This window comes from Rhinopithecus roxellana, chromosome 10 (genome assembly GCF_007565055.1).
Source record: "Rhinopithecus roxellana isolate Shanxi Qingling chromosome 10, ASM756505v1, whole genome shotgun sequence".
Classification (NCBI taxonomy): Eukaryota; Metazoa; Chordata; class Mammalia; order Primates; family Cercopithecidae; genus Rhinopithecus; species Rhinopithecus roxellana.
Genome location: NC_044558.1, coordinates 99074521 through 99099097, shown reverse-complemented (window position 1 = coordinate 99099097; position 24577 = coordinate 99074521). Strand labels below are relative to the sequence as shown.

Here is a 24577-nt window from a genome sequence, read left to right as displayed (position 1 = left end):
ATCTGCCTGCCTCAGCCTCCTAAAGTGCTGGGATTACAGGCGTGAGCCACTGTGCCCGGCCGGCAGTCAGTAAATTTTTGTTGGATGAATGAATTTTTTGAGTCAGTCAGCCCTTCCTCAGCATTAGGATACCAAGAAAATTGAGTTCCCTTTCCTCATCAAGCTCGACATCTAGTTGAGGAATGGGAGCCAGGGAATGGAATTCAAGAAAATTCAGATATGGTAAATTTCCATTTTGTTCTTTATATTGTTTCTTGGGGGAGCAATGTCTTCTGGGTTTTTCCCCCCTGGAAAGTTGTTTTAGTTTCATTCGCATATAACATCTCCTTTCCCACTAGCCTGTCCCCTTTTTTCCTGGTCTTGGCCTTTTCTAAAAACCCTAATCCCTTTCGTAGAGGTTGCAAATTGTCTGGATTTAGCCCACAAATATGTTTTGTTTGGCTTGCCTCATATACTATTGGTTATTTGGTTTGTGGTTTTGCTTTTTTGTTTTACACAGTGCTTCTTAAAATAATTACTTACCAACATTTAGAATTCAGATGTTTTAGATGAAAATCTTGATTTCTAACTTCTTTTGAAACAAATGGAAGTTCTGGTAACATATCCCGTAGATATTTTAGATGAAAATCTTGATTTCTAACTTCTTTTGAAAAATTGGAAGTTCTGGTAGCATAGGGCCTGCATGCTACATGGCAACCAACTGATGGAACTGAGTAGCTGTGGTTTCCTTCATATGAGGTATAAGCTCCTTTGGTTTGACAGCTTATCCTATTCACTTATCTTACCTGTCCAACTCCTGTAGGTTGACTTTAGAGTTCCTTTTTTAACCAGAATGCTTTGAATAAATTTAAGCCACACATTGGTAGAGATTGAAGTTAATTTTCTTATAGCTGAATTAAGTTTTAATGGATCTTTTTTGTTAAATGGCCTAGTACTATTGATGTTGGCCAAAGGTAACAAAAATTTGAAGAAAGAGCAAAAGACTTGAAATACAGTTCAGGTTTTATACCTGCATTCATTTGTCCATACCTTTTTAGTGTGTCTTAATCCTTTTGTCTCCAGGCCCATAGCTGCTGTCAGTTCATATAATAGTCTTATACAAAATTTGTGATGAAATACCACAGATAAGAATTTAGACACTTCTTGTCACCTAATTGGAAGTCATAAATAGTAGGATTGGAGTGCTACGAAAATGGGACAGGGGAGCAGAGACAAGGTGGAGGAGATGATGATAAATATAATTACCCAATAAAATGTCTGCCACAATTAGTGTTCTTAAAGCATCTTAAGACTCCAAGTTTTGGAATGAAATAAAAGTAACTCCAGAATTTCATAGTGTTAAGATCTTGAAACCTGGACTGTGGCATCTCAGACTGTACTATTTGAGGTTGTAAAGGTGTCAGGTATTTGTTCCACCAAAAGTAATCTATTTTATGAAATCTCACATCTTTGTTGTCATGGCGACTATTACTTGTTTTCTCTTCCTTTCTGGGTGGGGAAACTACATGAGACTCTGGTTTGAAGTGGGGAGTGGGAGGAGAGACAGTATTTTTCTGCCTGCTGCCATAGCACACTGGCATTTTTCCCATAATAGAGTGGTACACTGTACTTCAGTGCCCTAACTTGTGTTTTCTGTGGCATTGTTTACATTCTCCAGAATATCCAGGGGGAAAATGTCTTTTTAAAGGAAAAAATGAAACCCAAATCCCTAGAATGACTGGAGGGTTGGAATGTTTTACTCCATGAGTAAAAATAAATGAGTTCTTACTCTGTAAGAATGAATTTCTGGCTGCTGCTTTTATGCTCAGATAGCAAAGAATTGTGTTACTTTAGTAGCTAATTTCAGAGCAAACCATTATACCATTTTAGCAGCCAGGGGACTTGAGGTCACCTTATGGAAAACAGACTTAATTTCCACTAAGCTCTTAAGAGAACCAAGAAAACCATCAAATTGTGTCCTAATCTAGGAATTCATATAGTGACTTTGTATGCTGTGGTGCCCACAATACCACATAGCTTACCAGTGTGTCCTCCTGATGCTTTTTTTTCCCTGAAGCCTATGATCATGTGTGCAAATGTCATTATATCCTAAAAGTGCCTACGGGCCTGATTTTTCAAATCACAGCTCCATTGAATTTGAGGAGAGAAGCCATCTCTCAAGAGGCAAATAAGCATGATCTACATAGTTAATACATCTACCTACCCGTATACTTTCTTCTGAGGCCTGATTTTCTTTGCTTGGGAAGTGGTATGTATCTATAATAAGCACTTTTATTCATTTATAAGACTAGTTGTTTTTCTAATTTAACAGGGGGCAGAAGAGAAACCAGTGAAAAGGGATGTGTTGTCATATGCCTGAGCAAATAATGGATGGGTGGTCAATTGTATTTTCAGTGTGGCATCTGGATACGTCTCCATAGTTCTCAGAAGCCTTGTCTGGGTCTTCTTTGTTCTTGACTTTTAGGAAATATGATGACCCATTCAGCATTTTTGTTGATGGCCTCTAACTGGAGGCCTGTTTCTCTTCTTTTATGAGCACCTGAAAACAGAGGAAATAGCACACAATGAGTGTCTAAAGCAGGTACTCTAGACACACACACACACATACACACACGCGCGCGCGTGCACGCACCAATTTAGTTGGTCTAAGGTGAGGCCCAAGCTTTTTTTTTTTTTTTTTTTTAATTTGAGATGGAGTCTCGCTCTGTCGCCCAAGCTTTTTTTTAAAGTTTCTCAAGTGATTCTAATGTACAGCCAAGGCTAGAAATAAATGACAAGGCTATGGGTTTTCAGGTTGCCCCAGAACCTTTGAAAGTACCTTAAGAGGAAACAAGTGGGTAGGGGACAAATAAAGGGACTCTACACCCCCATCTACTTGACTATTCCCATCTCCTTTTTGCCTGAGCAGTTCACTTTTGTCTATTTTATATGTTGGGTTTCTAATGGGGGAAAAATTTTTTTTAAGCATGACTCTAGATGTAGGTCTTATGCAAGAATGGCAAGATAGGTTTTGAATCAGGTTTTCGAGGGTGGTGAGCACTGAATCCTTCCGTAAGAATGAGTATGTCATGCAGCCTCTGAGGAAGGTAGAAAAGAAAAGTAAATCTAATAGTATTAGATAACAGTATGTAGTAAGCTAGCCTTTACCCCAAATGAGAAAAGCGCTGGTCAGTAAAGAAAGTAACTTGCCCAACCGAAAGTCTCAAACAGGGTTTTGCAAGCTGGCTACCAGAAGATTTAATTAATCACTGTGTCTTTGTCTTGGCCAGTATCTTTTTATTTTTATTTTTATTTTTTAATTTAAACTGGGCACTGTTTTCCAGTTGATCCCAATCTCCCAACACTCCACATTATGTATATTTGACCCACTCACTCACTTGCTTATCTTAAAGGCCTGGCTTCTGAAAGCATTTATGTTCATAGACCCTAGAAGGCAATTTATTAGCAATTGCTATTTGCAGGAATATTTAATTTGATCATTAAAAACAAACTATCCCCGTTAGGTGCCATGGCTCATGGCTGTAATCCCAGCACTTCAGGAGGCTGAGGCAGGAGGAACACTTGAGCTCAGGAGTTTGAGACCAGCCAGGCCAATATGGTGAAACCCCATCTCTACTAAAAATACAAACATTAGCCAGGCGTGGTGACACATGCCTGTAATCCCAGCCACCCTGGAGGTTGAGGTAGGAGAATCACTTAAACCCGGGAGGCGGAGGTTGCAGTGAACCGAGATTGTGCGACTGCACTCCAACGTGGGTGACAGAGCGAGACTCCATCAAAACAAACAAAAACAAAAAAAAATATGTACTTGGCTGCTATAAGATACTGTAATCTCTTGTCTGCTTCTCCAGAAAAATGTTTGTTGTAGATATTTAGGAGCCATTTAAAGAGTTATCTTTTATTTCCTGTCCTCAAAAAAAAAAAAAAAAAAAAGTATGGCTTTTCTCTGAGAGAATAGTTTGTTTGGTATTATAACCTCATACAAAATTTATGCAAAGTATTCATTTTAAGTACTGTATTAAATCTATTTCCAGAAAGCCAGGATGATTTACCTGTCTCTTGGTAGGCTAGATTTCATCCCTTTTTTTTATCTAGGCCAGATCAAACTAATTAAAATTGTTCTTCTGCTTTATCTTTTATTATTTAAACACTCATTGCCCTCTGTGGTCTCACTAATGGACTAATTTCCTGAGATTATAAATTGGCATGCTTTCATTTCCAGATTGTAGCCTCTCTGTCATCATTTTTCCAATTTTTTTGATATTTGTTTTATGCTGTATCACAAAATGGATTTCGTCATTTCTTCTTCCCTGAAATCATGTGTCCCCTTAGGATTAATGAATAAGCTGTGCATCCGCGGATATTTATCCTAACGGCACTAATCAAATTTTGTATTTTTAAAAAGCAACCATGTCTTTAAAAAAAAAAAAAAGGTGGCAAGACAGTTTTCATTTTTTAAAAAAAGTATAGCCCATTTCCCAAAGCAAATTAGTGGAAAAGTCCATTTTTAAAAATTCCTATATCAGTTCTATACCATAAAATTGAAATCATTGCCAATTTTTTGGCTATTATACTCTTTCTTATTATCACTTAAAAGTTGGACCAGAAAAGTATAGAAAGAGCATAATTTTAAAACATACAGCATAACTTTTTTTTCTTTTTATAGCATTAATCTTATCACTGGTCATTTAGAGGAACCAATGCCAAACCCCATAGATGAAATGACAGAAGAACAAAAAGAATATGAAGCCATGAAACTTGTCAACATGCTTGATAAACTTTCCAGGTATTGTATTCCCATCCATTTTTTGCTTGGTTTCTAAAAATGGTCTATTTCTTTGTCTCTCTCACTGAGAGTTACCATAGAACAGCAACTCTGGAAATCCATGTTGATTGGAATACGGTGGCCCAGGCAGCAGTAGTTCAGATAGCTCTTGGCTACCACGGTTTTTCTACATGTGCCGCTTCTGGATGTGCATTCCTAAACATTTAAACTCTCAAAGCTAAGATAGTAACTACCAGAGCACTGTAATAATTAACCAACTAACCTCCCTGTCTTCAAAAAGATGCTGTGAGTTAGTTTCAGTGATTTTGCTGCCGCTTGTATTTTTGTTTTAGCCTGTTTTAGTTTTTGTTTCAAATCATGATGCTTTTATTTTTTCATTTTTGATGTGTAAGTTTGCAATTATGCCTTTTTGGGTTGCTGCTGAAACCAAGAATTCTAAAATGTCATGCACCCAATAAGAAAAAGTGAAAAGAAATAGCTCAAATGAAGGATTTTCTGAAAACAGGGATTTGTACTAATTAGGAGTTCTTAAAAAAAAAAAAAAAAACTCCCCTTCCCCTCTTGCTTCACACCTCCTTCCCCTTCAAAAATAACCAGTTTTGAAAATAATTAAATCAAGTATATACTAATCAGCAACTAGTCATCTTGGAGGAGTTATTAGAAAATAATTCCTTTCATACTTGGCTGAATCACTCTATTTTCTAGTCATACATTGAGTTACTATCTTCTTTAAGCCATCTTGAATGAATGCTTCTGTGTGTTGGTGGCAGCTGCCACTTAAAGATGAATTTCTTCTGGCCATCTCCTTTTTCATAGTAACTATGTAAAGACTAGTATCCCTCAGTCAAAAGAAGGAGCCATTGGAATGGAAAAGCCAGAAAGCCAACCATGAAAGGGAAAGGTGGAACACAGAAACAAGCAGAGATTAAGGGCACAGCAGAGGCTTAGGGTAGAAATGGACAAGAACAAGAGACTGGCATGGGGAGTGTGACAAGGATGGATATTTATCCACGCTGCAGATTATGATGCTGATAATGTGGTAGGAGTTGTTTAGGAGTGAATAGCTTAATTATCTACAAAGCTAATAGGACTAGAACTCAGTAACTTCCAGCTAGCCCTTTTAAATTTTCATCCTTTCTCAAGAAGGTTAGAATTTACAGCTAACTAACTATGCTCACAGTCTTCAAAAGACATTGTTGCCTGTTTGCAAATTACATTCTCCATACCTTTGTATAGAACATAAATATTCCCTCCCAGAAGGGATTAATAGTCACAGAGAAGATACTGATAGGGCAAACCTATAGGAGGCAGAATAAGATCAAAATGAATATATAAAGATAAGATGTGTGCTTGGCCACTTCCAGAAGGAGCTAATATAGCTAATGAAACACAGGGGTATAAAAACAACAGGATAAGAACCAACAGAGTTGGGCCGGGCGCAGTGGCTTATGCCTGTAATCCCAGCACATTAGGAGGCCAAGGCAGGTGGATCACCTGGAGTTCAAGACCAGCCTGACCAACATGGAGAAACCCTATCTCTACTAAAAATACAAATTTAGCTGGGCATGGTGGCACATGCCTGTAATCCCAGCTACCCAGGAGGCTGAGGCAGGAGAATTGCTTGAACCCAGGAGGCAGAGGTTGCCATGAACCGAGATTGTGCCATTGCACTCCAGTCTGGGCACACAAGAGCAAAACTCCATCTCAAAAAAAAAAAAAAGAGAACCAACAGAGTCCATCTGGTAGAAACTGGAGAGGAAGGGTTAGCAAGGACCTGAGTAGAACACAACAACATAAGTTTTTAAACTTAACACAAATGCTATTTAACTGGGCCATCTACCCTGGATGAGTAAACTCCAAGATAGGGAAATGGAAGATAGAGGAAATAGCTGCCTAAGACTACACAGTATAATCCAGATACTTGGCTTACTAATAGAGGCACTATCATTTCATAAGGCATCTCTATCACAGGCATAGAAAACAAAGGTGCTAGGTCCTTCTCCTTTTAATCTCAGGGGAATCCACATATTGTAGAAGCTGCCAACAAATAAATATACAAACGTCAAGTCTGAAATACCCAAGCTGCCACCTGATTTAAACTATGCCTCAAAGAAGATACCTACTTATCCGGAAATACCCAGCAGATGCCCAACTGAAGGTGACACTGATTTTTGCATGTTTAAAGCAGAGCAAATATGTCTTATGTTGGCTTTGATGGTACCAATTTTGCCATTAAAGTTGAAGCAAAAGGCAACCTTGAGAATCGTTCAAATCATACAGAATTTTTGCATGACGTGTGTTGGGCGTTTTACATTGTCTGCCTTTGTGTGCTTTCTAACGTTTGCTCTCACTAAATACAATCAATGACAAAACTGTATAAAGATCAGCAGTGGGCATTCCAAAGCAGTAATGCAAAGAATGAAGTCATTCTTTATGCGTCTTACATGTCTTTTGTGCTGTATTCCTCATTAGTCTTAAGTTTCTTCTCTCTTTCCACTTTTTTTTTTTTTTTTTTTTTTTTTTGAGGTAAAAAAGATGCCATAAAGCCAAAATAGACTAAACTCAGTACAATTCAGGGAACATTTACTAAGCAGCTACTCTGTGCAAGGCATCATGCTAGGAAGCTGAGGAAGATTCAGAGGAGAATGTGACAGTCTCTGCCTTTGGAAAACTCAAATTCTAGTGGAAGAAATGACTGTAATCTAGTCTAAAATACAAGGTAGAAGGAAATAATGACAAAATGAGGTCTATGTTGAACTGTAAGCACCCAGGAAAAGGAGTAGTTCATTCTGTCTGGATGATTCAGGGACTGTTTCACAGGAAAGCTAGCATTTGTGCTGATCCTAGAATTTTGATGTATTTAACAGAAAAATGGAAAAATGACCATTCATTCCAGGTGGAGAGAAATTTAATCTTGTTCATAAATCTTGGATAGTCACATACTACTTATTTCCTCTAAAGAGCTCAGGTGGTTTTATCATTATTTGATTAGTATGTTATCAGATTTATCATTGGGGAAAGCAAGTACCCAAGAATTGCCCAAAGCATTTCCAAGCTAATAACTGATGATAATTCATTTCCTTTTAACAGTTTATAAAACACTTTCACATACATTCTCTTTCTAGTTTCATTTTAAAAAAGTGAGACTAGACCTTCATTTTCCAGAACTCAAGACCTTTGCTCTGTCCACTGTGCTACTGTGTTTGTCTGTTATAGTGAGTGTTTGCCAGAACACTTCCTAATCACCCTGTCGGCATTGTACTATTGGTTAGTTCCCTCCCTTTCACTCTAGGACGTTCTGCGTTCAACCAAGTCTTTATTGTGCTAAGAGTGTACCATAGCTTTGTCTGATTAACTTTCTTTCTCGAAAATGAAATGGTTTTCTCCTGCACCTGAATTGAAAGGCATGTGAGTAAAGGATAGGGTTGGAGGTGATGTGGCCAATGAATGGACACTAGACACTTCCTTTTTTCCATCCATAGGAGAGCAGATGTGAAGGACCTGCACCAGGATGGTGGTTAGCAACAGTGGCCCGTGCCAAAGCACTTACCAAAGTGATGATGACTAAGGTTGGTCATGCCAGGTACTGTTACTGAGCCTGGTGTAGGGTATAGATGTTATTCACTACCAAAATTATAAAACCACCAATGTAAAAGTTAAAATTACATTTCTATTTTGCCTCCATGCTGGACATAGCCGCTGCCTCAAAGAGCTCACCACCTTAGCAGCTTTCTCTCAGCTAGATCTCCAAAGATATTGGAGAGATTAGTGCTCAGATACTTTCTTCCCATTGAATACCAACTGACTTAAGAGTATTCCAAGTGATTTTTTTTTTAGTATAAGGATTATATTTGTGATAGATGTAGATAAGGGGATTGGCAGTGCACCTAGAGGTCTAAAGAGTTGGAAAAGAATCTGAACCCTATAAATCCCATCATGTCTAGCTAGTACAGTGCCTTGTATCCTATGGTTTCCACAGTATGTGATGATTAAATAATGAAAATAGCTGATCCCCAAATTTGAAGGGCAGTTTTTAGCTTTAAAATACTTACATGGTTTAAGACTTTAAAGTATACTTTGTCAGTTCTATTTTTTGGCCAGATGTCATAAAATTCAGGGCTAGAAAGGAATTCCATAAAGTACTTTGAGCCATGACTGGCTTATTTAAATATTGGGGTCCATAATTCCTTTAATATAGAATGATAATTGTAATATTTATCAAATATAAACATTTAAGGCCTGAGGCATGAAATTATAGAAAGCCTCATTTGACATTTTTAATGTGGGGGCAGAGATGGAAAAGCGGATGAAATTTGCCTGCCCTTTCACCTCCTCTTTCCTTCCCTGACTTCGGAAAAAATAAGCCACTGCAACTCAAGCAGGAGATCTGAATGGGAATTGTGTAGTTAAACCAAGCCCACTGTGCCTAATACAATTTCATTTGCCTTAGCTATTGCACACAACTTGTGTATAATAGTGGTGCCTCGTCTAGAAAAGAGGAGACAGCATTGACTGGCTTAAACTAACCAAGGGAAATAATATTTCAGGTTACAGTTTTGTTTTGACTTCTCTAATCCCCTTTAGTTTCTAAATTGGAACCAGAGCTAATTAATCATCTATTCAACCTTATCCCATCACTGTCTAACAAGATACATTGCCTTTTTGCTTATATATTCTGCCATCAAAACCTATGTTTTAAAATTTATATAAACTTAATTATATAATTTTAAGTTTAAAATATAATATAAATTTTAAAATTTATATAAACTTAACTTAAAAAGATAATTATTCTACCATTTCTTCCTTTTCTTACTCCTTAGCTAATAAGTGTTTTGTTTTCTTTTCTTTTCTTTTTTTTTTTTTTGCCAGTCATTGTGTACTATTTGGAACATGACTTTTAAAATAAATGCAGGCACTAGATATAAGATTAGTTCCCTTTAATCAAAAGATTAATTTTAAACTGACTAAGGCTGAGATAGGTAGTTTATAACCAAAAAATAACAAATACATAGTTTTTTCTTATAAATAAGTTATTTTACTCTCCTTACAAAAATATCAACGACTGTGATTACACCTACCTTTGTGATAAGTTAGTCAAGGAAATGCTTTTCAGATACATTTCATAAACATGTTCTAATTTTTAGAGCATTGTAAGATCTACTATAGATATGAAAATATAAAGATCTTGTTTTCATCAGAAAATTCTTTAGATCTACCCTGTCCAATCTGGTAACCACAGCTATATATGACTATTGAGCACTTGAAATGTGGTTAGTCCAAATTGGGATGTCCTATCACTGTAAAATACTCACTAGATTTCAGAGACTTAGCACAAAAAAAGGAAAATATCTCATTATTTTTTTAATATGGATTACATATGGAAATGATAATATTTTTGATAGATTGGGTTAAATAAAATATTAATTTTACCTATTCTTTTTCAATGTGGCTACTAGAACATTTAAGAGTACATACATTTGGCTTACATTGTGGCTTACATTATATTTTTATTAGACAGTACTGTTCTACCTCATTAAAATACACTGTAAGATTGCTTGGAAATTGAATTAAGAGGACTTGGATCCAGCTAAATTAATATATCCTTAAGGTGTCAGGGGAGGATTAATTTGAAAAGCTTGATATTATCTATCCTTAGGTTACATAGGACCTTTCCAGTGGCTAGACACCTCTAAGTAGGATGCCATGCTACCTTTGTGTTGCCTATTTGTAGTCATTGTTCTTTAGATCTGTAGTGGGAATAACTACTTTGAGCTCTTGGTTAAAGTACTGTCTGAAATGGGTTTTGACTAGTAGAGGAACATCAAATAAGAATCATCTCCACTGGCTGTTTGCTCTTAGTTCTCCTCATTCTTTAACTTTTAAGTCTTCCTTATTGGGAAGAGCATTAAGAACTTCTGTTTCTACCTCTTTATTCAACAGTGTCAGTTGTCATGCTGACCTCTTATTAATATTTATTTTGTTAATTTGGACAACAGAGTAGAAAAATTCTGTAAATAAATGACCAAGAAATAATTTTTTAAACCACTTAAAGATAAAACTGAACTTTATTCTTCTAGTACTATACCTGATCTCTTTTTCTCTATATTTTCTTAACCATGCTGTTTACTGTGAGGTGGGTGGCAGATTTTTAGAAGCTTTGCATGTGATCTAACAGAAATGTGAACAGTGATAAAAAAAAAAAAAAAAAAAAACTAATATTTATATAGTGCTTTAAGGTTTAAAAAATGCTTCCGTATATGTTATCTCCATTGATTATTAAAGCAGCCCTGTGAATTAAATAGCATCAGGTATTTTTTTAAGGATTAAATGCACCAAAGATTAAGTGACTAACCCAAGTCCAGTTCTCAGTCTTGAGACTCCAGATTGTGTGCTATTGTGAGAAATTACCAACAGCTCTCAAAAGTTGTCTGATTATTTTTAAGTAAGACATTCTAAATTTTAAATAAATGAAAAACACAAAAGACAGATAATAAGCATATTTACCTTAGAAGAGAACTGAGATTTAGAGGACACGCATTACTGCTTTTTCATTCCATAGTTGAGCTCTTCGTTAGGTATCAGGTCAAATGCTAAATAAATAGCTCATATTTTAAAACACAAAACAAAGCAAAGCTTTATGAAGGAAACAAGTAAAATTTCTATGATTCTGTGTTAATACAAGGTTTTTAAATTGTTTTTTAAAAGAGAATGATTATGGCTCTCCTGACAAATTTTCATACATGTGATCACATTAATAAAACCTAACTTAAAAAAGGCTTCCCTATGGGACTGTTTACCAAAGTTGTTCAACCCACAACCCAGGGCGCTTTTGAATGCAGCCCAACACAAGTTAATAAACTTTCTTAAAACATTATGAGATGTTTTTGCAATTTTTTAAAGCTCATCAGCCATCATTAGTGTTAAGTGTATTTTATGTGGGCCAAGACAGTTCTTCTTCCATTATGACCCGGGAAAGCCAAAAGATTGGACACCCCTGGTTTAGACAATTCCCAATTACCTTTATAAAGTGGAAAGACATGGTGATGTGGTGACTGTAGGCCATATCCATTGGTCTTGGGTAACAATATTTTTATGTTGCATATTTTACTTTCCCAATTGTACCCAATCCCAAAGCACAGTGATGAGGGCTGAGGGAAGGATCTCTGAATCCTTTCAGAGATGTAGCCTAGACCTCAGATTTGCTATGGAAAAGCTACCATACCATTCATTCCTACTGAGTCAGTGGCTTAGTGAAAGAGCAGTACAACCAGTCAGCGCCGGGAAGTCATTAGATGAAAGATGAAGGATCCGGGTTCAAGCCTAAAGGACACTTTTACAGTATCTAACTGAACATGTTAACCAGTCCAAAGGTTATAATATTATTGTTGTGAGGAAAAAAAGAGGTGAAAACATTTATAAGAATATCACAAGTTATTGGGAAACCCATTATACTTCAGTGGATTATGAACTATTCCAGTGATGCTGAAATCTTGATATAAGATGCACTCCCAGACTTTAAAAAAGAACTACAGAGCTTCCTTCTCAGGGCTATCACAGGCTCCATCCATTTTAACAGGCATTTTTTGAAAAGCTCTATGTTAATTAAAATGCTTTATTTATGTACTAATTTCTCATCCCATCTTTCAAATGTGAAAAGGAATTAAATATGAAATGGCTAATTTAAAATGTCAGGATTCTTTTTTCCAAGTCAACCTTACATTAAGAGCAGGAATCCTGTGCCTAAGAAATGGTTCCCAATTATCCAGTCTTGGGTTTTGTTATACATTGTACAGAAGTCAACAAAACAAGTATGTAACAGAACCTGCCTAAATAGCAGCCACCCTCATTAAAAACAGAGAATTAATCAGGGGGTGATTGAAGGAAGCAATGCCTCATATGTTTCCCCCCCTTTTCTTCTTTTCTAATCATAGAACAAAATATGTTATATAAAAGGATCGGAACTATTATGCAGTACTCAATTAGAGGGAGGTGAATAGGTCTCTAACATGCTGTTTTATCAAAAGAGCAGACTGGTGTTTGCATGACTGTTGTTTCATTACAGACCCTGTCATTAATTCCATGTGTCAATACTGCCCTGTAGTACACAGAGCAGACAAGAAAGAAGAGCCCTTGAAAACAAGGGAATGATTTTTGAGTCGTTATCAAGCTAAGTGGCAAGCGGGAAGCTGAAACTCGTATAGGTAAATTCGAAGGGACTCTTGGGAGATCTGCAAGTGGGAAACAAGAATGCATTTTACCAACTGCTTAATTATGTCCTGTTTTTCAACAAGTACACTTGAATTGAATGTTTTGTTTGTATTGCACAAAAACATGTGCTGTGGGCAAGAGTATTCTCTTGCTTTTGGGTCAAGTAAGGTGTTTTATACACATACACGTCTGACCTATTCTATAATGTGCGATTGGGTATGTTAGTATCTGAACCCCAATTTTGCACTGTCATTTTTGGGGGAAAGAGTCGTATAGGAACCAGAAGCCCTAAAAAGCAGAACCTTCTCTAAGGTTCTGAGAAGTCATATAAGCCCAGGCATCCCAGAGTATACCATACTTATAGGGAAACGGTGGCTCAGGAAAATGTTAAAATATATCTGGAAAAAAAACAGACCAGAATATTTTAAATATGGTGTAAATTCCGTATCTCCCATCCCTAGCTCTTTAAGAAATTATTTTTTTGGTTTCCATTAGCAGTCCCAAGGGTTAGGCTGGGGCAAAATAGGGTTTCCTTTCTTGGACGTGCTTTATCTGTGTCCTCTTGCCTGGCCAAGCCCTTGTAGATTATGGTTCCTTATCGTTTAGTAAGATCAAATTTCTAAATGATGTTTCGTTCCAGTTGAACATTCTTGGAGGCTTATCTCTTCCCTGGCCAGATGCCTGATCAGATGAGAAGCCCGCCATGATACTGTCACAGTGCCTAGAATGGGCTCTTTATCCAGTAGACATCACTGTACTTTTTGATACGAGGGCAGTCTTAACTTGTGTTAAGGCCTGTGTGTAGCGTTGAAGGTAAGTATGAAGGAGTTGTTGCTATGTGAATATCTTAATCCTGATACACATTTCAATATACAGTATCTCCGTTTTGCCATGATATACATATATCTGACACATAGCCATCCTTTTTAGATAGGACCTTCATAATTTAGGACCAGTAACTCTTTATGAAATGGCCTGTTTATTGAGGGCCATGATTGAATTTGGATCCTTTTTTGTAGCACTTGCGATTGCATTGGTTTCCCTTTGTAATCATTTTAATGATATGCTGGTAGTCTTGCAGAAAGGGCTTTGGTCTTGGTGTATGTCTGTGACAGTTTGGTAGGATGCTGTGTTTGACTCTTAGGTTTAGAATATCTGCATTAGGAACAAAGGCTTAGTAATAATGAGTTTGAGTATCTTTAAAAACCTAGCAGCTTTTTAAATAGATCAAAATTATTTTATAACCCAACACTTAGCCTCTTGAAATTAGTGTAGAATATTGGAGATCATCTTGTCCAACCACTCACTTTATAGATGGGGAGACTCAAGCCCAGAGAGGCTAGTGACCTGCCCAAGGACACCTCGCAAGTCAGTGGAACATCTGAGACCAGAATCTAGGTCTTCCTATGCCCCATATGGAAGAAGCCTAGTCTATACCAGTTAATGGTTGGGAATTCCAGGCTGTCTGGTGAAAAGGGGGCTTGACTTCTGCTGAACTGTCAGAATACCTGATGATATTAATTCATCAGGAAAATAATTACAGTTAAAATAACATGAGAATGATTCCTGACAAATGGTCTCCACTTATGCCATGTTTACTGAGCGCCTGCCATGTGCTGTGTTCTGTACTAGATACTGGCAAATCACAGCCTGAGAAGACATGGACTCTGCCCTCAAGTTGCTCACAGTCTAGTAGAGAACAAGAAATCTCTGGAAAGCATTATACAGAATTTCCTGTGGAATGTGAATCCTGTTTCTAACCCTGTAAATCTTGGTGATGAATGTGAATCTGTACCCAGAGATTCAGCGTTTTCCTTCATGGTTTAGTCATTAGGAGTCCCGTTAGACACCATACCTTTTCTCTTCAGGAAAATGAAAGATAATATCAAGCACAACTAAATTTAACTCACAAACACTTATTGAGGATCTGCTATCTGCAAGGCACTGTGCTAGACACATAGGGATATGAAAATTGAGTAAAGCATAGACATTCTCTTTTTAAAATATCAGAGCAGTAGTATTTCATAGCTTTCCAGCTTTGTAATGACAGTTATTTTTAATATCCTTAGAAGTGGGGGGTAAGAGGGCACTCTTGAAATAGAAAACAAGAATACCTTTGTACTCAAGTCCAGACTTGTCAGCCTAGGATTTAAGGTCTCCATTCAAATCCTCTTTTATACCTCATCTCTTTTGAGTTTTGTTTTGTTATTTTTTTTCCTTTATCTCAGCCGAGCCAGCCTGCTTGCCAGTCCCTGCACACAACTAACTCTTGCTTCTGTGCCTCTGCTTGACTAATTCTTCTGCTTCTGGGATGCCTTTCTCCCTGTGAATCCATGTCCATCACTGCCATTACAGTCTGGCCTCTGAGTCCACCTACTGCAAGGAGCCTGTGGTCAGCATCCCTGTCTCCTCCTGTGTCCCTCCCACATGTGCATAGTCCATATGACTGGTGAAGGAATATTTCTGTGGTGTTCATTAAAGCTTCCCATTCTTTGTCCACATCTTGCTGATCTAGATACAACAGATTGCAAATGAAGTAGTCCAAGATTATAAATTAAACCCAACCAGGTCATTTATCAAGCCTTTTAGGAGTGAATCTCTGTATCAAATATTTCATTTTGATATTTGTGGGCCGCTAGTTGGAAGGATAGAGGAAGAAGATGAGAAAAGTTAGGATGGGGGTATGAGAAATAAACGTGGGGTCAATTAGAACAAACAGTCACACATCTGTAAATGATCCTCTCCTACTCCCAGACAGGACAAGAAATCTCCTTTAAAACCAATTTCAAATGCAGTAAAGGTATACTGACAAATTTTAAAGCTTAAAGAAAGCAGGGCTCTGCCTGTTAATCATCTCAAGCTTGTTGATCTGCTGTTCTGTAATTCTTTCAATATTGTTTAATGTGTGTGTGTTTTATCTTCTGAACTGACTAAAAGCTTCTTGAGGACAGGGACCATGTCTTTTATTTGCCTCTGCATATTCTTCCCCCACTTAATCCCTAACTAGCATGGGAAAACCTTCTGTAAGCACCTGAGGGACAGGAACGGCAATTTGTGGGTTCTAACTACATTCCAGCCTAATGTTATACTGCACACTTTGTATGTATAGTAGCCTTTTGCCCTCATCACAACTTAGTGTGAGGTACGTGTTCCTGTCCTAATTCTGCAGATAAGGAAATTGGAATTCAGTGAGTTCATGTTCTTAAAGCTAGTGACTGATCGATCCAGAATTAGAGCACAGATCCGTCTGACTCCAAAACCCATATGTGCTATTCACTATACCACAATAATAACAACAAACATTTGTCCTTTACAATTCACAAGTCTTTGGTCTACATTATTATTATTATTACTACCACTACTTACATCTTCGCTAGTCAGTAGGTGCAGCCAGGATTATCACGACCCCTATTTCACTGGTAGGGAAACTGAGAGTTGGAAGCTTGCCCAAGATCACACAGCTGGTAAGTGGAGGAGAATCAGGACTTCAGACAGACTTCCTGACTCCAGATCTTTTTTTTCTTTCCATGACATCACATTGCTGCGTTAATTCATTTGCACAGTGCATGATTGTATGGCCATTGTTCACTGACGCCTTTCCTACAGAGAGTAGAGCTATGTGGAGAAGAAAATACTTCATACCTTCAGAGAAGCTTCCATTTTAGTGGGGGTTGATACAAAGCACCCAGAAAGTAAATGCTTGAGAAGAATAGTTCACAAGTAAGAATTAAAATATGGGCCCATTGTTTCATAATGAAATCCTATAATTTGGCCATAAAACTAATTTAATGTTTTTAATTATTTCCGTAATTGGATTAGGGAGCAGGGATAAAGCTGATAGACTTACTTGAAAATATTCTTCCTGGGTTTAGATGTGAAAGTGCTAGATACTTCATACAAGTTAGTAGCTAGCCCCAGAATCATCTTTTTATCAAAGAGATGCAGTAGCGTTAGTCTCAGGAGTGATGGTATATCCACCCAGCAGTTTATCACTCAATAGAATCTCTCCAGTCCCATCTGCCGTCCTACTTTTACCTATCCCTACCCTTCGGTCCCTACCCCACACCTGAGTTTACCAACCCCTTCAGACCCTCAGTGTTTCATTCCCAGCAGGTTCTCCCTCTTCTCCTTTTGCATCAGTTGTCAATATGTAGTATCCAACATCACAAAGTCCTTTAGCACAATCAGTTAGAACCAGGAATTTATTTAAAATATAGAGATATGATTTATGTCAGTGCTAGAGAGAAGTTTTAATGGAAACATTGTTTCTAGCTCTCCACTGAACATTTCTACCTGGTTGTCATGTAGGCACCTCAAGCTCTTCAGGTCCTAAAATATATCAGCATCTCCCCACCAAATCTCCATCTGCTATGTCCTGGTCCCATTGAATAGAGTCACCATCCACTTGGTCATCTGAGCTGAAACAACAGGAACTCTCTACTTACTACTCTCCTTCTCCAACCCCTTTTCCTCCCAGTGAGTGGTGAGATCTACCTCAGAAATGTTGCCTTTTCTTCCCACAACCTCAGACTTAATCCAGCTCTCTGTCTCCTCCCCCACACACTATTATGATGACTCCCCCAATGACTTGTCTATCTGCCACTAATTCCAAAGTGTCTATTATGCTGCTGCCGGAGATACTTTCTTATAAAACAAACGTAATCAAACACTCTCTACAGAGTGAAATCTAAGCTCCTTATTTTGGCATTTAAGACATTTTTGACTATTGCATCCCAAACTACCCTTGCAGGCTTACCTCCTGCCCCTCCTTCATTGAACCTCACCATTCCCCAAACACTGGGCCTTTTCCTGGCTTCATGAGACCCCAGAGATACAAAAGATGAGCTGACACAATCCAAAAAGGTCTAAAAGATACCGCATCACACACGTCAGTGGGACCATTCAGAGCTCTTTACAGTCTCCTTTATCTGAAACACTCTGTGCCCGTCTGCCTAGTACAGGGCCACTCACTGACACCTCATTTGGCAGTGCCCTCCCCAGGCAGCCTGGTCAGTGCTTCATCTCAGGAGCTGCCACACTTCTTTGTTCATAATTCTCTTATAGCATTTACCTCATTCTGCTCGAAATGACTTTTGCATATATTTGCTCCTCAAAGGCGGCAGCTGTACCTGGTCTTCCTTTCTTCCCAGTATATGACATAGTTCCTGTCACATAGTCATTGAACAGGTGTTGAAGACATGAACTCAGTGTGCTCCTCCACTGCAGTTAGGGCAATTAATCCAGATGCGGTGGGCTGCAAAGATCACTGGACTGGGATTCAGGAGACCCATGTCCCAGGTCCAGCTCTACAACTAGATACGTGACCTTGGATGAGTCATTCAGTCTCCTTTATGAAAGAAGGGGGTTGGACTTAATGATCTCTAAGACCCCTTCCAATTTTAAGTTCTATGATTCTGACCTCATTTCTTGGATTGGGAAACACATTTCCTCCCTCATAATGTTCAGGAGCCTCAACTTAGCCTGTCAGACGTTCACATTTCCCAAACAAAGTTTTCAAACACTTCGAAGTTGTCTACTGGAGCTAGCCAGAGCTCTTCATTAGGCTCCTTTTTTCTTATCCATTGACCACTGAGCTGTTCTCACTCTTCCCCAGGAGGCTTCACTGTGTCTGTAACACCGTTACACTACTGTGTGACTGCCCCTTCCCAGGAGGGAGCCCTGCTTTCTGCTGGCCTAAGGGACAACTGTGAGGAGGGAGTCATTTCCCTTTTATGCAAATCTCAGCAACATTATAGCTGCTGCCATGTGGGTTTTTGGTTATGGACATGTTTTTGGGGGGTGATGCCCATTTCTGTGATAAATAAGTTTTAAGCAGTTCATAGGGACTCTTCAAGGCCACTCCTAAGTACACTGCTGACCTTTTTAGGGATGGGAGGACTGGAGTTAGCAACTCAACAGGTACATTCACCATAATCTCCATGTAATAAATAAGAGCCTATGAAAAGATTAAATAAATCTTTCCTAATGCTTTTTGATTGGCTTAATCAATAATTAATCATCTTTAGATGAGGCTGTAACTTGTGGAGTAGATATAATTGGATTAGCTGAAAAGCGGCCATTGGGGAGCTTTGAAGAGATTAAAATGGCTGTCAATCCCATAATTAAACTGCCACAAACAAAAGCAATGGTGTTTTTTAAAAAGGAGGAGGAGGAGGAAAGAAAGAGTGAAAGAGAGAGAGAGAAGGAAAGAAAAGTCGGGGAGAGAGTTGGGGAAGGCCAACTAATTTGAAATGAATCAACAAATACTTACATATCACTTAGAGATAGAGGCAAAATCAAAACCGATAGATTTATCCCATTGAATGAAGTGTATGCATATCAAATCAGCCATTTAATTGTATGCTCCAACCACTGGGGCAGGTGAAATTTTGGTAGCTTCAACTTCTCTAAAACAAAACCAATCCACAAACGGAAAAAAAAGAAAAGTTAATTCAAAACAGAAGAGACCTGCTCCTTGTCCTGAGCCCATTTAGACCTTGACTTTTCATACTTTTAATTGGCTTAGTAGGTTTGGCCTGTGTGAATGAAGTCTTTTATCTCCTCTTTTTCTTTCTGTGCCCCTTTCATCTTTCCTATTACAAACACACAGAGAGAGCTCAGGGGAAAATACTTTGGTTTTTAAAGACTTTTCTTTTTAAAAGGTTGTGGATTTGGGCGGGGGGGAGGGGTGTGTGTGTGATGCTGGTGAATACTTTTTTTCTCTCTCTCTTTTATCTCTTTTTCTAGAGAGGAGTTGCTTAAACCAATGGGACTAAAACCTGATGGGACAATAACGCCTTTGGAGGAAGCACTCAACCAGTATTCTGTCATCGAAGAGACCAGCTCTGACACAGACTAAAAGCATCACCTGCTCAACTCTCAATATTGCTTTATCAGCATCTTTTCTCTGTAGCTCCAGGGGAATCTTTTCTCTAAAACATTTATGCCCTTGCTTTGGCTAGAAACACATTAACTGGTTTACTCATTGAGAATCCAGCATATTTAAGAGGTGACCCTGTGTTTTTTGCGATATTGAGGCATTCATACAGAGCTGCAGTTAGACAGGGTTACAGGGGCTAGAAGCAGAAAAAAAAATCCATTTCATCAGGATGGAATTGAAGGATTTTATTCTACAAAGCAGCCCTGGGTGAATCTGGCAATTCTTTTTGCCAAGATTCTTAGCAGAAGATTTAGCCATGTCCTTCCCCTCACTTGTGTGAGTGGCCCCTTCTGAATCTCTCCAGCAGCCAGAGGCACATGAGAAACAGAATGAGCTGGTAAATAAAGCCTTGGGCGAGCGACTTCTTAGATCAGAACTCACCAAATGGAAGCCTAGCAGCTGCTCCATAAACCTAGCCCCATTCTTCATATCAGTTTTGTATAAATATATGGAAACACACACACAGCCTCAGACTTACAAACTGATGATACTCTAAAAGTTTGTATGTCACTTAGCTAAACCCAGAATACATGTCTCCCTATGAAGAGTTATAAATGATGGTTTAGTTCTCAGGCAGCTACAAATGCCTATTTATTCCCTAATGTACCTGAACACTAGTACCATAGAACTGAACCACCATCTGTATCAGTGCATGGGGAGTGTGCATTCTGAGGCCTAACCCGGGGTGCCAGGAACACACACATCCTCCATCCCAGCAGAGAGAATGGGGACTCCCTGAGTAATGGAAGTTCTTTCGTGGCCTCTGCTTGGGGTGGGGGAGTCAGCAGCACCCATTTGTACATATAGGTCATTCATACATCACGTTTTAAATTGGGAACTGTGTGTGTGCTGGTGTGTGTGTGTGTTCTACGTTTCTACCATATGTGATCAGTTTAATAGTAACTTTATTTATTTAAAAAAAGAAACACAATTAGTTACTGTTAAACTGATAAAGGCTGTTTATTTTTACTTTTAGAATTGGTCCTATGGAGAAGTAGAAAGTGAGTCATGCACTAGACAGTGGGCCTAGCTCATCAGCGGCTAAAGTTGAAAAGGGGTTGGTTTCCTGTATATATATGTATGTATATACACACGTACATACATTCATATATATACATATATACATAATGTGCTTAACCACTGCCTTTTAAAACTTTAAATAAAACATTGGGGTTGATTCAATTTGGCCATCTGTGTGTGTTTCTTTATAGATACATGGGCTAAACAATACTATTTCACAGTTTATGCTTTTTAAAGTGCTTTTACATCCATTGTCCCACTTCTAATAGCCTTTTTAAGGACAGGTAAAGTACATGGAGTATTATGAAAAGGTCATTTACCATAGGTTACCTCTCTGGCAAAGCAAAAAACTCGGGAATTGAGTTGTAAAAGGCCTTTCAGCTGCCAGAAGAGATGTCACAAAGCTTCTTGCGACTTACTTATGGGAGAGATCTTCACGAATATCACTCTTAGACTCTGAACTGAAATTTGCATATGCTTCCAACATGTTTTATTAGCTGGCTTTCAAGCTCACAAAAAATGTCAAAGAAAGAGGCTGCTAGATTGAAGGCAGTCATACTGAAAGAAGAGAAAGGCCAACTGAAAACTAGATAGTGAGATGAGAAGAATAAAACTTCAAGACGGAGCAAATCTGGGACTATCTCCTTACCAAAGGATACTCTAGTTGACCCAGAAAATGTGTGTATTAACAATATGGCCCATAGACTAATTCTCGTATTGGTGACCCTGAGTTTTTTTAAAAGAAGAAATTAAATCCAGAATGCTTTATAAAAGGCTAGGAAGAAGATAATACATGTTAGAATTTCATCCAAAATATCTGAGGGAGAGGCGAGTGAGTGACCCAGGTTTTAACCAACAGCAAAAGAAATGGGCAATTCATAATTTTAGATTAAGTGAAAAAAAGTTTAGAAAAAATTCAAGTATTTTTGTTATTTCATTCTACAAATGCATTTTTAAAGTATTTTTATAATTTCTATAATCAAATAGCTTTGGCATGCATGTCAGCTTAACTAAATGAAGATGTGTTTAATGAAATGCCATCTTACCAGCTTTCTTTATGCAGAGTAAGTGTTTGAACAGTCCTGTTCCAGTAGCTGTGCTCTTCTGCTTTCAGTGAATTGTTTCATTTTGCATTTCTCTGCACTGGGCACTAAGCTTTGTTTTTGAAAAGAGAGAATTTGCGGGGAAGAAGATGAGTGTCTTCATCTGGCACATGGAAAAAGAACTAATATCTGTTAAGTGCTTACTACATGCTGGGCTTTTTATGTATGTTATCTCGTGTAACCTCACCTTATCGCATATGAAAGATCCTCTCCAGAAAGCTTGTGAAAGTTACCCCACGTCACAGCAAGGAAGAGTCCAACTCTGGTGGCCTGATTCCCAGCACCACTCCTTCCTTTTCCCCACAGCACACCTGGGCCCACACTGTGCCTCCTTAGGGCTCTGAAATGCTGGGAACAGAGTGGGGTGAGGAGGGTGGTCATTCTCAGGCCATTTTAAGCAATAACTATTTCAACAGAACTAGTTTAAAGAAGTTTTTAAGCAGGGAAGTGACCTGGAATGGAAGTATGAGTGGGAAACTTGTATGGTCAGCACTGGATTTCCAATGACCTGGAATCCGTTAGGATAGGCCAGGGACCAAGGCTGCAGACTGGCCCCTCTGCCCACAACTCTCCTGACCTTGGAAGCAGGGTACGGAGGTGTGTGTCCTAAAATAAAGCATTGGAGCTGCTGCTACAGAGGAACCATCACCAGATATTGTTACCCTTTCAGATGCCCAGTAGTCCTGGGAGGCAGGCAGGGCAGGTGTTATTATCCCTCCTTAATAAATGAGGACACAGACTGAGGCAGTACTAGTGACTCTAAACACCCCCTTAGTGCCACATCAGTCTCGCCACCTCCCAGGACTAGGTGTCACCTGTCTTGACCTCTTCCCCTCTGATTATAAAAGTAATATATGTTCATTGTGTAAAGTTTGGAAAATGCAGAAAATTAATAATTTACCCCAAATCCCACCAAACTGAGATCATCACTGTTAATGTTTTAGTGTATTTCCTTCCTGTATTTTTTCTATGCATATATAATTTATTTTACTACAAGATTGGGATCATGCTGTATTTACAGATTTGTATCCTGCTTTCTTTAACATATTGTGAGCATTTTCCCATGTCAATAAATATTCTTCAAAAAGTAATGGCTATATGATATTCCATTATGTGAATTGTGGCAGACACTGCTAGTTTCCTTCCCGATATTCTTTCTAACAGAAGACATCATGACCACCACGCCCATCAAAAAATAAATTTAAAAAGGTGGTGCCTGCTGCCTTTCTAGAAGGCAGCGTGAGTTGTTAGTGCTGAAAAGCAGCAGGAACTAGGGGCGGCACCAGGAGGAGCAGACTTGCTCTGCCACACAGCACCAGTCTCATGGAAGCCTCAGCAGCACAAGTCAGAACAGCGAAAGTAAGTGCCCAGATAACTAGTTTTTGTCAAGAAGAGTTATTTGAAGGGAGCAAGGGTGCCAGGTGACTTAGAAAAGTGCATTAAAAAAAAAGACATCAACCATGTTTAGTGTTTAGTCAGTTATTGGCATTAATTTTTTTGGAGATACTCACTGCAGTTCCAGAAGTGGAGAACACACAGGGATGGGGAGTGATGTGTGACTCTCAGGAAAAGCAGGGTAACACGTGTCAATAGTTGTGTGATAAGCACAATATGGAGAACAAACTGTTCAAGGAACAAATTACGGGTGAGGAAGGGAGGTATTTGTAGCAACTATGAGAAGGTTTAAGAAGAGGGAGAGGTTTCTAGAGAAGACTTTAAAGTGATGTGACTCTGATGCACTGTGTTGAGTCTCTGCACCAGGTCTAAGAAACATCAAAGAGTATCAGAGCAACCTTTCTTAAAGCGGAGGGGACTGGAGATAGTGAAGCCTACGTGCCCTGAATTGTAGACAATGAACATACTCTCCCGTGCATCTGGAACGGTGTAAGTGATGTAACATTCTGAGAACTGAGAAAATAGTCACTCCAGTCGCTTTCTGTGTTCTGTGGTCCAGATGAACCCTGGTTGAGAAAGGCTGTTCTAAGAGAAAAGATCAAAATTATTCTCCAAGGCTTCTGGAGTCAGATTTGCATTTTCTTTTAGTGCAGCACAGTGAAGATCGTAAGCCCAACCCTGCAGCGACATCCAGATCTCAGAGACCTCTACCTTTTCTGCACTGAACTTCACAATAACAGCTGCAAATATTTGTTGAGCAATCACTGTGCTACACACTTGAAGTTAGACTGTGCACTAACATGCACTAATATGCACAGTCTAACTTCATAACAATCTTGAGAAGGAAGCACTGTTATAATAGCTTCCATCCACTTTTCAGACATAAAGGTGTTAAGCACTGTGTGCAAGCACACAGTCCTCTCTGTTTGCTTATCAGTTGATACACATAACAAAATTTGAACTCAAGCCTGATGCCAGAGTCCATATACATACTATGGGACCATATAAATACTATGGGAAAAACAGAATCGGGAAAACAACACATTTTTCTTACTTCATTTCCATATCTCACACATTTCTTATCTAGCTCCCATTTGGGAACTAGTCTCAAACCTATACTCCCCA

The 24577-nt window shown here is 38.5% G+C and overlaps 1 protein-coding gene across 8 annotated transcripts in view; it reads left to right on the top strand.

The window, feature by feature from the left end:
- Positions 1 to 23144, top strand: part of RIC8B (RIC8 guanine nucleotide exchange factor B) — a 119449-nt gene extending 96305 nt beyond the window's left edge. The window contains exons 9-13 of one of the 8 annotated variants that reach the window (XR_004059605.1): positions 4667 to 4786; positions 8269 to 8369; positions 12849 to 12987; positions 13635 to 13807; positions 19742 to 23144. Coding sequence is in view for 3 of the 8 variants with exons in the window: in XM_010381316.2 (XP_010379618.1) it covers positions 4667 to 4786; positions 19742 to 19853 (232 nt within the window). In the remaining 5 variants the exon portion in view is untranslated. Of the gene's footprint in view, positions 1 to 4666; positions 4787 to 6801; positions 6945 to 8268; positions 8370 to 12848; positions 12988 to 13634; positions 13808 to 19741 lie in introns of those variants that run through there. The other 7 variants (XR_004059604.1, XR_004059608.1, XR_004059606.1 and 4 more) reach the window with 7 other exon arrangements.
- Positions 23145 to 24577: the final 1433 nt, after the last annotated feature.